General features: G+C 54.3%; 2 protein-coding genes across 3 annotated transcripts in view; one reads left to right on the top strand and one right to left on the bottom strand.

Annotated features, from left to right (window-relative positions):
• Positions 1 to 2,844: 2,844 nt before the first annotated feature.
• Positions 2,845 to 8,438, top strand: FAM151A (family with sequence similarity 151, member A). The gene is made up of 6 exons (XM_012722125.1): positions 2,845 to 2,989; positions 4,107 to 4,266; positions 5,574 to 5,792; positions 6,308 to 6,447; positions 7,160 to 7,303; positions 7,755 to 8,438. The coding sequence occupies exons 1-6, from the start codon at positions 2,845 to 2,847 to the stop codon at positions 8,426 to 8,428; spliced, it is 1,482 nt and encodes a 493-aa protein (XP_012577579.1). The 3' UTR covers positions 8,429 to 8,438.
• Positions 8,439 to 8,549: 111 nt separating this feature from the next.
• Positions 8,550 to 15,190, bottom strand: part of ACOT11 (acyl-CoA thioesterase 11) — a 45,576-nt gene continuing 38,935 nt past the window's right edge. For both annotated transcript variants that reach the window (XM_012722694.1, XM_012722693.1), the window contains exons 10-16: positions 14,494 to 14,549; positions 13,605 to 13,671; positions 13,206 to 13,289; positions 11,984 to 12,117; positions 10,069 to 10,200; positions 9,327 to 9,453; positions 8,550 to 8,726 (exon numbers count right to left, since the gene is read on the bottom strand). In XM_012722694.1, the coding sequence (XP_012578148.1) occupies positions 8,571 to 8,726; positions 9,327 to 9,453; positions 10,069 to 10,200; positions 11,984 to 12,117; positions 13,206 to 13,289; positions 13,605 to 13,671; positions 14,494 to 14,549 (756 nt within the window). In that variant the 3' untranslated portion in view covers positions 8,550 to 8,570. The remainder of the gene's footprint in view (positions 8,727 to 9,326; positions 9,454 to 10,068; positions 10,201 to 11,983; positions 12,118 to 13,205; positions 13,290 to 13,604; positions 13,672 to 14,493; positions 14,550 to 15,190) is intronic.

The following is a 15,190-nucleotide window of genomic DNA, read 5'->3' as shown; positions in this document are numbered from 1 at the left end:
GCCTGGTCCATTATACTCCTGCTATGAGTGAAACCATCCGGTATTTTTCTTTCTCTTTCTGGCTTATCTCACTAAGCATGATCTTTTCCACCTCCACCTGTGATGAGAACTTTTAAGATCTACTCTTAACACCTTTCAATATGCGCCCCGCTATTATTAGCTAGAGTCATCATGCTGTACATGACACCCCCAACATGCATTTCTAGCACCATTCTCTTGAGCTGCCCTCTTATCTGCTCAGCTGCCCCCCTCCAGGCCTTACTAGGGCTCCAACCCTTTGGATTCTTCTCTTTGTATCCTCAGGTAACCAAAAGTTAAGGGCATTGTGCTTAAGTCATAAAAATAAAAGCCACCTTCATAACAGCCTTCACCAGAACAAGAAGCCTCTCCAGCCATGGTCCACATTGGTGGCCAGGAGGCTCCTCACCCTCCCCTCCGAGCAGGATGCATGACAAGAGGATGGGAAGGGCTCAGTGCCAGGGACAGCCTGGCTCCCGGCTTCCTTTCCCTCCTAGCTATCCAGACACTTCGGTTTTAGAGAAATCTGCAAACATTCTCTGCAGCTTGAGGCAAGTTCTCTCTTTCACCTCTCTGAGCTGGCTGACCCCGGCAGGCTGTCATTCATTGAGTGGGTCACCATTTTTGAAGCTCCTCCTTTAGGCCTGGCACCATCTAGCTATCAGAAACTCAAGCAGTGGTCAGTTCTCACCTGGGGTTCATCCGCAGGGAAAGCTCAGCTGAGGGCTGAGCACTCAGGGCAGAAGCACAGACGGAGAAGCTGATGCAGACTGGGTCACGGTTCGGGCACGGCCGCGAGGAAATGATATTTTAAGCCAACACTAGCAGATGAGCAGGAGGTGGTCTAGGAAAGCTGTAACGGGAAGACGGTTGCCAAGGCAACAGCCACACGCACAAGAGCCTAGAGATGGGAGGACAAATTCCAAACTCGCTGCTCCTAGTGTGGGCCAGCAGCAGGCCGTCATCAGAGAGCTGCCTAGAGATGCAGTCCTAGGGCCCGCCCACCCCTCCTGATCACAACCTGCCTTTTAACAGTCCCCAGGTGACGGCTGGGCACATTAGAAGTTAGGATGACTAGATCCTAGAGATGAGGGGCTGAGGAGGAGAGGGGAAAGTTTGCCAGGGCCTGATGAGGCAGGACTACAAAGACTAAGGCCTTTGGATTTGATGATTGGGACATGGGGGTGCAATGTGAATAGGGCTGCTGTTTGTTTTTAACAAGAAGGGGTGTGACCAGTACAAGTTAGAACGCTGGCTGGTGGCATGGAAAATGGACCTGGAAGCAGTTGGACTAGAGGCAAAAACAGTCTGGGACTGTGAGTGTAAACCAGGAGAAAAGGCCCTTCCCATGCCGACTCGGGGGCTGCCGGCCACCCTCCCTCCAGACACCTCCAAATGGGGCAGGCTCCACTGACATCTCTTCTGATATGTAGGGTCCTGGCTCCCTCCTAGACTAAACCCTGGAAGGCAGGGGTCACATGACACCTTACCTGATAGTGACTTCTGGAATTCAAAGATAAAAATAACAATACTCAGTGCTGGTGAGGGCCTGGGAGAGACGGCGAGTATCAGCAAGGATCAAACCTGAATCAGAACAACTTCCCGGACAATAATGCCATAGCAGGGGGGGTTGAACATGATTCTGCACTGCCTTGACTCATTCCACAAGTGAGGATCAAAAAGAAGCAAATAGAAGATCAGGATAAAATGTGCATTATGATAGTAATAATGAACAACTATATACCAGAGACATTTTACAGGGGTGGTGTGGGGAATGGGATTAAAAAAAAAATGGGGGCCCTCCCTGGTGGCGCAGCGGGTTAAAGCCCTGCACTAAGAAACTAAAGCCACTTCCGCATGAGTTCGATTCCCGCCTGCCCCGGAGGCGACCACATGGCGAGGCAGACCTCTCCTGACCCGCCCGCTGCTCCCCTCAGCAGTGTACTTCGTCGATCTGCCTGTTCTGCTCCCCACTCTGTCTCTGGTGAATCCTCTCACCCTTCGCATCTCTGGCCTGTACCCCAGTTCTGTACGAATAAATAAATAAATGTTTAAAAAAAAATGGGGGCGGGAGTGGGGAGTGTACTGGACTATGGTGATGGCACATGGGTGATTTGGTAGTAGGAAGCCCACAGGGATTACAACTGAGATGGGAAAAGGCACAAAATGATGTAAAAATAAACTATTATATTATTTTTTAAATGTACCTTATGAAATGTTAGTAGCAAAAATTAGAAAGTACTGAAAAGTCTTGGGCATAAGGGAGGTTTAGCTAAATGATGGTGATCACCATGTGGGCTTCTTTATTCTTCTGAGATGTATACAAAATCACGAAAGCATGTCATGGTGAAAGGGTTGAAGAGAACAAATGTGAAAATGATACATAGACATGGAAGAAAATATACCAAAACATGAACAATGATGGAATGAATAATTCCTTCTTTTTGTTCTTCTGCAGATTGCAAATATTCTATAATAAGTACATAATATTTTGGCGATGAGAAAAGATATATTTTTTAAAAGGAACTCATTAGGGCCCTCCCTGGTGGCACAACAGGTTAATGTGCAGCACTATGAAGCTATCCTCAACCACTGCAGCATGAGTTCGATCCCCAGCCTGGGAGCTGACCCGCATGGCACCACAGACCTCTCCTGTCTGCCTGCTGCTTCTCCTCAGCAGTGTATTTCAGTGGATCTGCCTGTTCTGCTCCCCACTCTGTCTCTGATGAATCCTCTCACCCCCCTGCACCTCTGGCTTGTTCCCCAGATATTGTATGCATAAATAAATAAATCTTTAAAAATGTTTGCTTTTGCACAGATAACTCCATGGTCCTGGAGGCGGATGTCACTGTGGAAGGGTTCAACACCATCAACGAGACAAAGATCCCGATCATGGCACACCCCCCAGCCATCTACAGTGATAACACTCTGCAGCAGTGGCTGGAGGCTGTGCTCTCTTCTTCCCAGAAAGGTAAGACTCCTCAGCCCCCTTTGGCACCCTGTCCTCAGGTTCTCTGGCAGTGAATGAAATATCCCTGCACCTGGTTCCCACCTTCACAGCTCATTGCTCATTGGTTTTCCAGTCCAACATTCCAGGGACTCAGTTCAGAGGCCTAGGTGAGAGGGGGATGGGGAAGTGTGGACAGATGCAAGTGCCGAACACTCTCACGATGTTCCAGCCTGAGCCCTAGAGCCTGGATCACGTTCAAAGCCATCCTCACCCTTGCTCTCCCGTGTCCCCTGGCCAGTCACAGTCAGCATCCAGGCATCGCCTTGACGTCCACCTCATCTCGCACAGCTACTCGATTGCTGCATCTGCATATTCTTACCCCTAACCCTCTCCCCTGGCCCCAACCCAGTCCCAGCTACGTCTCTCTCCTGCACCTCCATCCTGGACCTCTGGCTTCCTGCTTCCAAACTCAGCCTTTCTAGCCTTCTCTCAGTCACAACTGCCACCACACACACAGTTCAGGGAACTTTCCAAAATGACAATTTTGTCATGTTATGTCCCTGCTTCAACCACCTTGGTTCTCCATTGGCCTCAGGATGAAGCCTGGTCTTGGCCTGGGTTTCCACATCCCTGCCCACCTTCCCAGCCTCACCTGCCATCCCCTTCCTCCCCAGCCTCTTGCCACCCTGCATGGAGTGGCTTTGTTCACCTTCCTCGTAAACTGTCCTGCTTTTCTCAAACACCCCTTTCTGGAGGACAAATGACCTTCTCAAACACCCCTTCCTGACCTCCCTGCGGGTTCTATGAGCTTAGCGCCCTCTGAGTCTTCCCTGTCCAAGAAATACAGTCTTGATCTTTCATCAGATGCCTGAAACCCCTGCCCAGACCCCAAATCCCAAACCTTTAGTCTCTGCTTCCTCCCATGGGGGACAGGAGCTCACTGGTGCAGAGAAGGTCCTTCTGGGGAGCGCTGCCTGCTAGAAAGCCCTTCTGCACACCCAGCCAGAATCTCGTTCATGTTTTCCTGCCTCCAACATGCATACCACACTAGCCCTCTGCCCCAGGAAGTTATGTCTTTGGGTTCCTTCTTCCTGAGCAGAAGGTCCAGTTCTCTAAATTCCCAGGCCTCTCCCTACAGGCATCAAATTGGACTTCAAGAGCCTCAAGGCTGTGGGCCCCTCCTTGGACCTCCTGCAGCAGCTGACAAAAGATGGGAAAATCCAGAGGCCCGTGTGGATCAACGCTGACATCCTGAAGGGCCCCAACGTGCCCATCTCAGTCCACGTTAATGCCAAACAGTGCGTGTCTGCCTCTGTTCCAGCTGCGCCCAGCCCCTTTTTCCACATGGGCGTAGGGAACGCTCAGGGACCTTGGCTGAGTTTGCTTCCAGCATACTATGCTGACTCATCTCTGAGCCTTTGCACCTGCTGTTCCCCCTACCCGGAATGCCTGCCACCCTTTCTTGATGAACCTGTATTCAATCATTACCACTGCTGGAAACTTCCTTGGCATCCCAGGCTGCCAAGGGTTTTCCTGTTAGGTCTTTGGGCTTTCACTGTTGGTTTGCAGCTTTGTCACCCTACTACACTGCATTCTGGAAGGCAGCAGAAGGGGTTTCCCGTCCCCAGTTATCAGGGCAAGATGGCCTACAAAAAACTCTAGAGTGCCCATTGCTTTGTTTAGCTCCCCCTGCAGTCCCACTACTGCCACTAACGGGTCACGTAACAGGAAATACCTGAGTTGATCTTAATGTGGCAATGCCATGGAAGGCGTATTTACCCCATTTTGCAGATGAGAAAGCTGACAATTGTCATTCAAAATTTATTGAATGTTTAGTATATGTCTCAGGCACTGTTTTAAGTACTTGTGGAATACTACTCAACTCATACAGTGATAATGAGGTAGGTGCTATTTTCGTTTTATTAATATGGGAGCTAAGTCATCAATAGCCAATGGCCTGCCCAAGTCTAGTACCGGCAAAGATTCAAAAGCCAGGCCTTACTGATTCTAGGTGCCATTCCTGAACATCCATTTCTCCAACCATCCACCCCCGCCCCCCCATCCAACCGGCCAGCCAATGTTACTGTGATTCTCAAAGTTAGGTGCATTTGGAAAGCAGCAGTTTGAAAAGTACAGCTTGTATTTTTGGAGTATTAGTTTTACTCAAGAGTTTGGGGAGGAATAGGGAACATTATTTGCCAGTTAAGAAGTATATCAAGGCAATCTGAAATTTAAAAATAAAACTGAAACTTCAGACTCTCACAGCTGGCAGAGCTCAGATGCCCACACCCGGGCTCAGAGTTGATTGTCCTTGGTCCACATGGGATGCTTAGGAGGCCCTGCCCTGACTGCAGGGACATCATTTTGAGAATCAGAGGTTAAAGGCGCCTCCCAAGGTCACAGTCAGAGCTGAACTCTCACAACCCAACTGCAAAGTTCATGTCCCCTCTGTGGGACCTTGAACAAGCTGTCTCTGTTCTTTATGGCTTGCTTCTGCCCATTCATATATCATAGCTGTCCTGTCACTTCCTAGCATTGTGATAGGAGCTCAGAGATGAGGAAAAGGCCAGCAAGGTTCTAAAGATGGACATCACATTCTCTGCAGGTTCCTGGCCTTAGTCCAGGAGAAGTATCCCGAGGCCACCCTGTCTCCAGGCTGGACTACCCTGTACGTATCCCGGAATAGAACATACACCCAAGCCATGGTGGAGAAGATGCAGGAGCTGGTGGGACCGCTGGCCCAGAGGGTCACCTTCCCCGTCCGGGCAGCCATGGTGCGGACAGCCTGGCCCCACTTCAGCTGGCTGCTGGGCCAGTCTGACAGGTGAGAGTCCCAGGCCTCCACTCCCACCAAACCCACCCCCAGGCACTAATGCCCCCGGGAAGACCCCAGATGCTCTTGTTGGGGGGGTCTTAAAGATCACCTGGCTCCTCGCCCTCTCTCATGCTGTGTACACCCTATAACGTCCCTGCTCACATACTTCTGAGAAGGCTGTGAGTACCACAACAGCATGGGGCCGTTGAGGGCGCTCCCCCTTCCCACCCCTCTCCCCCACCCCATGCTCCTCCCCTTCTGTCCTTTCCTAAGACAGCACCAGAAACAGACACTCCAAGTGCTGAAGCAGGGCAGGCCACCCTCCATCCTGGGTCTCTGCTTTCAGGCATTGTTCCTTGAAGCCTCCAAGGCTTCTTCGACCCCCAGGGAGGGAGTAGTGCTCAGAGGGAAGGTGGGAAGCTGGCGATGGGACCTTCCACCCCCGCCCCAGGCAGAGCCAGTTCTGAGCACTGTGGGGCTGAGAGCCCTGCTGGCTAGAGCTGAGTCTGTGCCCCGCACCGCAGATACAGCCTGACGCTGTGGCAGGGCTCCATGGACCCAGTGAGAGTGGACGACCTCCTCTACATCCGCGACAACAGCGCCATCCATCAAATCTACTACGATCTCTTTGAGCCCGTCCTTTCGAAGTTCAAGAAGCTCGCCAGTAGGGAGCAGTCTGGGGAGGGTGGGGGGCTGGGTCGTCGCAGGGCCACACTCGTGGTCACGGAAGCAGAGGTGGCCGGGCAGGATGGGGGAGCAATCTTTTTAAGTACCTGCTGCATGCCAGACCCTGGTCTGGTATGCTATGCTTCACAGATCCAAGATCAAGCAATCCATTTTTATAGAAAACAGGCTCCAAACGGTTCATTGTTTTACACAAAGTCCGATTGTGGTGGTGACACAGATCAGACTGGCACCCAGGGGGTTCCACCCCGCTGAGCTTCCAGTGGCACGGTTCCTGGGGGTGTCTCTACCAGTCCAGAGAGGAGTTTCTCCACTGAACCCACTAATCAGTGATCCAGATTCTGCCTGTTTCCTTGTCCAAGTCTTAATGGCTTACCCAGGATAGCCAGCAATGAAGTCATCTCAAAGGGTGCTTCAGACACTCATTGCCCCGTGGCAGCCACCTAGGTGAAGGGGTGCAACACCAGCTGTAGGGCTACCTGGACTGGCCCCATCCACTTCCAACCCCAGCCACTCGGCCTGTGGCAGGAGGACTTGTGCAGGTGACTTCCCGTAAGCTACAAAGTGGGATTGGTAGCCACAACTCTGGGTAGGTTACTCTGAGGGTTAGAGAGAATGTTTGCAGGGCGGTGGCCCGTAGAAAGGACTCTGTAAGGGGTGGCCACTTCATCTTCGCAATTTGGATTCTACAGTGAATACCACACGGAGGCAAGTCTACTACACGGGGGGCAGCTTGGTCCCCCTTCTTCAGCCCCCCAGGGGTGATGGTCTGAATGTGGAGTGGCTGGCTCCTGACATCCGAGGCAGTGGAAAAACAGCGACAGTTCAACTTCCAGGTAAGTCCTGCCTGTGACCCTGGTGCAGTAGCTTAAGTGCAAGGATTTCTTTTGGGGGTAGGTAGCTCCAGTCTTTGTTATGGTGGCAACATGCAAGCTACTGGTTAAGGGGGCAGGGTACAGTTGTGTCAAGAGCATAGGGCTCTTCTGACCAGAGCCCTGAACAGTCAGCCCCACGGTACTACAGGAGAGGTGAGCAAGGGTTGCCACAGCCTACAGCCGAGAGCTGAATGAGCAGCTTATCGCCTCATTCTGATGAGCCCAGGACACATTTAGGAAGCAGCTTTTCGACCGGGTGCCTGCCCAGACGTAGGCTGACAGTACCCAGGCAGAAGAGGCATGGCTTCGCCTCGGCAGCCTCCATTGCCTCCCCGCTGTCCCTTTAACAAGAGCTTCTGACACCCCCATGATAACCTGACCCCAGACATGGTGGCCACTTTGCTTCTTCCAGGTCGAGAAGGCATGATCCTGCTGAACGTTGGCCTCCAGAAGTCCGCAGCTGGGGACCCTGTGCCCATTGTCCACGCCCCGGGGGGCCCTGCCCTGACGCTGGAGTCATGCCTGCTGCAGCTTCACGCTGACCCTGGCCGCTGGGGTGTGCATCTGCACATCGCAGAGCCCATGGCGCTCCGGCCAGCCCTGGCCGTGCTGGCCCACCTCTCCACCCTCGGCCACCTGTCTCGGCCTGTGTGGGTCGGGGCCACCGTCTCCCATGGGAGTTTTGTGGTCCCAGGCCATGTGGCTGGCAGGGAGCTGCTTACAGCTGTGACTGAGGTTTTCCCCCATGTCACACTGGCACCCAGCTGGCCCGAGGAGGTGCTGGGCAGTGGCTACAGGGAACAGCTGCTCACAGACATGCTGGAGCTGTGCCAGGGCCTCCGCCAGCCTGTGTCCTTCCAGCTGCAGGCTGGGCCACTGGGCCAGAGTGAGGCTGGAGCCATGGCCAGGCTGCTGGCAGCTTCCCCCCGGGCCACCATCACGGTGGAGCACAGCCTGGCAAAGGGCAACTATGGATCCGTGCGGACAGCACTGCTGGCAGCCAGAGCTGAGGACAGGGCCCGAGTCTACTACAGGCTGCCCCAGGGGTTCCGCTCAGACTTGTTGGCAGATACCAACAGACACTGACAGCCGGGTGGCTCTGGGTCAGCAGACCTTGGGTCACAGGTCCCCACGGGGGAGGCAAGGAGGAATAAACTCCTGCCTGCACTACGCACTGCTCATGTGTCCTTGGGGGAGGAGGAGAGGGCGGAGGTGGCCACTGAGGATGCTAGAGGGTCTGGAGGCTGGGGGCCAGATCGTTCCGGTTGTCCAAGAGGAACTGCGCGCAAGCCTTGAAGGTGGTGAGGAACTCAGAAGAGAGGCCGGCCACGTTGGTGGTCACGTAGTTGAGTAAGCCTGGGGTGGCCTGGTTGTAGTAGGACACCTGCTGGACAGGAAGTGACACTCAGGAGGCGGCCAGGGACAGGGGTCAGGGGTCGGGGGGGTGAGCCGAGGGGTAAGAGGCGGGCACAGAGTCAGGCTTGCTCGCTACCCCTGAGGCCTTAGCTGATTGCTGGCCTCCAGCTCCTGACTCATCTAGTACCACAACCCCGGTTTCCCTCTGTCACCAAAGACCGCATGCAGTCGCCAGGTATCGCCCTGCCGGCTGAGAGGCCCAGGAGGACAAGGCCAGGTCACCAAAGTCCAGTTCGAATCCCATTTCAAAGGTGTGCTCCAGCCACCTTATAAATAAGCACAGGGGCTGTTCTGAGAAGCTCATCAGTTGAAGCTGTACGTGAAGTAGGAAGTCAGCACCGGCAGAATCCTCGCCTGGGCCAGTCTCAGGTCCCTAAGGGCCGCCTTGGGGGACAGCTGCGGCTGTCCCACCTGGGACAGCCACCCTGCCCCCTTCCCACGTTTACTGAACACTGATAGCCTGCTGTGTGTGCCCTGAGAGCCACCTGAAACCTTCCTGGAGAAGAGGCACACGAGTGAAGAGATGGAATGGCTCCAGTGGGAGGGGCCCAGGGGACACCGGCCTCACCTTGGTCAACTGGTCACCCTCGCGCCAGAAGCAGAAGCCAGAGCAGAGGGTCTCCCCGCGCCTGTAGTCCTGCGTCTCACGGTGTGTGGGGAGCGTGACTGACCTCAGCGCGATGACATAGGGGTCCCTAAAGCCAGGGAAGGGTGGGGGCGGGGCACAGGAGGTGAAGGGCTGTTCTGCTCAGCCCAGGCTCCAGAGACCCCCTGACCCTGACACCCTCACCAGGGTCTAAGACACATAAACCCTTAAAGGCTGGATGCTTGGCTCTGGGCCATGCTGGAGAGAGAGGCCCCTGTGGGTTAGCAGCACAGAAATCCTCAGGAGCTCCTGTGACCTCCCTGGATTTTCCAGAAAAGTCCCTCCACTGCAAAGATTCAGGGGAGGTGTGGGCACCTTGGGCCTTTCTACACCTATCTAGCAAAAGGGATGCCATGGGCCCTGGTGTCCTTATTGGTGGCACAGCTGGTACCTTCAGACCATGTGGGGCTCTCAGAGGATGGAGGCCAAGGAGGTGACCTGCCCATGGCCTGGACAAGGCAGCCTCAGGTGTCTCCCACCCTGCTGTAGAGGACAAGTGTGTCCTCTTCTCCCATCTTAGTCTCAGTAAGACCGTGGCAGGCTAGAACAGCCAAGTGGTGCCTGGCATCCCTCTGCAGCAGGAGACAGCTGCGACTCTGGACTGACATCCCCGTCCAGGGGAGAGGAGCCCTGCCAGCCTCCCACCCAGTGGGCGGACACCCACCCATTGTCCCAAGGCTTCCGGCGAGACGCAAGGATGACAAAGTCCTGGGGCTTGGCATCAGTGCTGAGGGCAGGGCTGATGACGTGGTAGATGGCGTCGTCCTCATCCACCTGCTGCACCAGCTCCACGCTCCTGCAGGGACAGCCACACTCAGGGTCCAGGGAGCTGCCCTGGCTCCTGGTGCCAGAGACGTCTGGCCCAGGCCCTCTATGCTTCAGCCACCCTGAGCAGGGGCTGGGGGGCTATATAGCCCCCACACTGCTCAGAGACACCCTGGGAGGGCAGCAAGGGCCCAGCCAAGATGGACACACCTTAACAAAAGCAAATGTGCACACACATGCAGACACGGGCACAAAGACGTGTACAGATACCTGCACACCTGGGCATACACGCACACAGATGCATGCAGAGACACTCACCTGTGCACACACAGAGCCGTGAGCGTCTGTACATGCCTGTGCTCTGCACTCTGCCTCAGTCTTCATACTGACTGCCACTCTGGCCCACTGCTATTCCAAATGTCCCTCATGTACTATCACTTAACCCCAAAAATGGCCCATGGGGTACAGTCCTCATTTTATAGATGAAGGGGTTGAGACCCAAGGGATATCCACCCATGAACCTCTGAACTAAGATGGAAGCAGCTGGGATGCACTCAGGCTGTCAGCAATAGAGCTGGGCCCACAGGCCTGGGCACAGCAGATGCCTGCCCAGGTATGCACACTAGGCTTAACCAACACACAAGGGCATCTGCACAGACGCACAGGAGCGTGGTTTGCCCTGCCACCTTCTCCCCAGGAGTCCCTCCCACCCTGGAAGGCTGCCTCAGGAGAAGGGGAGCTTCAGACAGAGCTGGGGAAGCAGCAAGGGGCCTACTGGTACCCTATCAAGTACAAGCTCTGATCTGGCATTCAAGGCCCCCACCAGTCCACTTCCTCCAAGAAGCATTTCTACAATGTACTAATCCCCACCCCAACATCCACCACTGAAGGACCTCTTCAGGCCTCGCCAGTGGGCTTGAGTCACCTACATTAAGGATTTTTTAAACAAAGTCCAGTTTGTAGAACTCTTACGCAGAAAATGTATCAGCTACTAGTGAGCCAACGGTCAACTTGCAAAGCATCAACTCTCCAAACAACCTGCTCACAGAACTTCCAAATGCCAGATCCTCCTAATGGGTGTGCACAAGAATACAGGCACCTCATAATAAACCACTTTTAAAAGATTTGAAAAAAATACTAGTTTTTTAACATTCCCATATTAATCAGTGAAATTCTGACTATTCTCCCAAGAATATATTTATCTTCCTTGGCTACATTCAAAATGTCTTCAAATGAAGAATCAGTGAATTCAGGGGGCAAATGTATTCATAGGAATAACATTTCTATACAGCCCTTTGCTACATTCAAAAACTAATATATTCACGTACATACCCATAAGAACTGGTCAACTTGGTAAATTCTAGTGTTCTAAGCCTGGGAGGGAGGGAACACACCCCTTCTGTGTTCTAACCCCCCATAACCACCACCAAGCAGCCCTTGAGTTCTGCTTAGGGTCATAGAATATCCAGAACAAGTCACTAATCTATCCCTGACTGTAAATCCATGATCAGCCCTCAAATACCCGTTTAAAAGGTGGGAAGCCAAGACCCAGAAAGAAATGATCTGTCCAACTTCACACAACTAACTGAACCAGAAACAACTTAAATCCAGGCCTCCAATTCCAGTTTGTGCCCCTTCCCTGTGGGGTCAGAATTACCATGACGTCGTCCCCCACCACGCATCACTCCAGCTGCCCCTTCTGGGTAAAGGCCCTGGGGGTCAAGCATAATGGAAGAGAGTTCCCCAGGAGGAGGCACGAGCCCCGCTCCCCCAGGCCTGAGAAGGGGCCCCCTCATTGGCGCCCAGGCTCTAACCGGCAATGCTTGTCCCACTCTGGCCTCCGTCGCAGGTCCGAGAGCAGCAAGAAGGCCTGGGCCGTGTCCACCTGCACCAGCATCTCCATGTGGAAGGAGAGGAATTTGTCTTCTTCTAGAGTGTACAGACGGACCTGCATGGGACAGAGGGGGCCTCATTCCTGACCCGGCCCCAGACTATGCTGGGAGGTGTCTGAATGGAGGAATCTCCATAAAAGGGAAGGTTCCAGGTGGCCTGTCCCACCTACCGAGGGGGAGCTGATGAAGTTAGGGAGACTTGGAGGGGCACATGTGGAGCAGAGAGACCTGTGAAGGAGGTGAAGGAGAGGGTGCTTGCTCCTCAGCTTTGGAATTACCAGGGACTTGGGGGACACAGCAGAGACACGTGGAGTTAAAAGACACAGAAACTCATGGCATATGGGGATGATGACAGTGGGAGCCTTTATCTTGTGCTTGAATTTTGCTCCTGTTGTCCAAGACTTGACTGGCCCTTTCTGCCCCTTTCCTAAGATTCCCCGCCAGATGGGGCCTTAGATTGTGGCCAACTCTTGGGTCTCCGTGTCCCCACTTTGGCCAGCCCTGTTTGACTGGACATTTATCCACAAGGGGATGGGTCACTTTGGGTGTTTCATTGCTGGAGACCGAGATGGGGAATTCAGAGCTGCCACTGATCTGCTGTGTGATGGTGAACAAACAATACAACCTCTCTGAGCCTCATTTACATCCCCATGAAAGTGGGCTGGGAGGGAAGTCAGAACTAGTGGATATCATCTCAAGGTATCTCGGAGTTGGCTTAACGAGCAGTGTGCAGGGTGGTAATAGAAAGGGTCTTCAGAGCCTGGGGCCCAGTAACCTGTCAAGGGCAAGGGTGGCTGAGGTCAAGCCTTCCCTCAGCCCCGCTCTTCCTGCCCGCCCCAGCCCTGCAGGGACTCACTAAAGAAGCAGACAACAAAGGAGGCATCAGAGGAGAGAGTAGGAGAATGAGAGATGGGGGGTAGAAGAAAAGGGGTTCTCTCTGCCGGGCACTATGGGAGCAGATATGTAACCGGGTTGATTTCATGGTCTCATCCACTTCGTTTTAAGACATCTCCTTTTGTCCTGAGTGGTTTGAGTTTCTGTTACTTGTCCCAATCCCCTCAGAGGAGAAAGGAAAGTGGGGTGGGTCAGCTGCTCAGAGGAGAAAGGAAAGTGGGGTGGGGTGGGGTGAGGGGGGGTCAACTACCTGGTTGGTCTCTGACGACAGCACCCAGTTGTCCTTGGCCACAAGCATCTTCAGGGAGGAGACGTTGTTGTAGCTCAGGTACACCTGGACAGAGCACACAGAGGAGCCTCACCTTCTCTGCTTCCTTGGGCTTGGTGCTGAGGCAGAGGAACCTGGGCATGAAGAAGGTGGTGCTGGGGGGGGCCCTGAGCTTGGGGAAGGAGGCCAGGCTTGGTCAGTCTCAGGGCCTCCTGTCCAAATGGGAGGAGGATGTGGGGTACAGGAAAGGCCTTTGCTGACTGTACCTATCTCGAGGCATGGCATTAGTGTCCTGATGCCCTCTTCGGACCCACCTCCAAACCCACTCTGGTTTGGGACCGGGGGAGACCCCGGAGGTCCTGACAACTGAGAGGGTCTTACCTGATTGCTAGGGTCCCAGGGGACTGACAGGGGCATCTCCGTCTGCTTACAGGACACAATGTACCTCCTGGAAGAGAGGGAGGGTGGCAATCTCAATCTCGATCTTTGGCGGCCCATTGTTTTTGATGGGCTTCACCGTGGGCCTACTGTGGTGCCAGGCCCCGTGTATCCAGCACAGGAGGAGAGATGCCTGGGAGGTGGCCATGGAGACTGGGTGGTCACACAGAAAACAGTAGCTGAGAACACAGACTCGGGGGTGGGCACAGTCGATGAGGTGCAGGGGGAACCCGGAGAAGGAAGGCTCAGACCCCACACCGTGTTGAGCTGTCCACTCTGGCCAAGTGACGTCACCCTCATGCCTTGGTGTCCTCGTCTAGAATGAGTCGGGGTGACAACTGCCTGGTGGCGTCATCACAGGAGTGGTGCTGGGGTTGGCAGGTTCTCCAACACACGCGCCTTTCTTACTAACAATGGTTTGAGAAGCCAGGTGTGAGCGCGTGACTTTCAAGTGTGTAAAGTGCTTTCACAGCAGAGTCCTTCACACCTGGGCTTGTACTTTGAGAAAAGCTCACCCTGGGCTTGTCTTTCTTCCTCTGCCAAGCAGCCACCAGAGTCCATGAAAGGAACACATGGAAACTGGCCAGACCCTGCCAGATTCAAATTTCACTCTGCCAGTCCTTCTTATCTGTATGTCTGCAGCCACCCCCCACCCCCCATACGGGTCACTCACAGTGTCCTGGCCTGTACAGTGGGTCAGGTGGCCACTGCACAATGAAGTGAAAGTAAGGGGCTGATGGATGTGGAGGGCCGGCATGGTGGCTGAAGAAATGAAAGTCCCAGGGGCTGGGGAGCAGCCTGAACCCTGAGTCCCTGCCCAGCCCCCACTTGCCTGTCCAGTCGGATCTTCCTCCTGGCACTGGCCTCCCGGTACCGCCGCTCACCATCCTGGGGAGGGAAGCAGGGTCAGACTGTGGTGTGGGTGGGATGCTTAGCTTGCTCTCCCCACCCCACCACCACTGCTACCTGCCCCCCAAGGGTCCAAGGAAGCCTACAGCCCTATAGCGGAGTTCGGGTCTCACTGGGGCAAGCAGAGTCAGAGCAACCTGCAAAGGCAGATGTTGGGGACAGAGCAACAGCCCCAGCTCCCCTCAGGCTCCAAGTGACCTGGACAACAGCACCTGCCCTCCTGCAGCCCAGTTTCCTCCTGGGCAGTTTCCGATCCCTAACGGGTATCGGAAGGCTAGTGAGTAGCACATGCAGTGCACATTGCCATGCACGGGGCGCCCATACAGCACTTTCTGTGCAAAACCCATTAAGCCTGGCAACAGCCCTGCTGTAAGTACTATACCATTGCACAGAGGAGGAAACCGAGGCACAGATGGGTCTAGTAGCTTACCCCAGGTCACAGCAGTAAGCAGTGGAACCAGAAACAGAACCCTGGTGGCCTGACTGGAGTCCACCCTCATAACCACTACTTCTAATGCCTCCCTGCTCGAGAGCATGAAGTGGCCAAGGCCCAGAGGCACCCTGTGGACTGTACACCATCTGGCCACCTGTGTGTTTCCCGAACCCCCACCCCCACCACC

The sequence above is a fragment of the Condylura cristata genome, unplaced genomic scaffold (assembly GCF_000260355.1).
Source record: "Condylura cristata isolate star-nosed mole 26May11 unplaced genomic scaffold, ConCri1.0 scaffold00008, whole genome shotgun sequence".
Classification (NCBI taxonomy): domain Eukaryota; kingdom Metazoa; phylum Chordata; class Mammalia; order Eulipotyphla; family Talpidae; genus Condylura; species Condylura cristata.
This window is presented reverse-complemented; position numbering and strand designations above follow the sequence as displayed.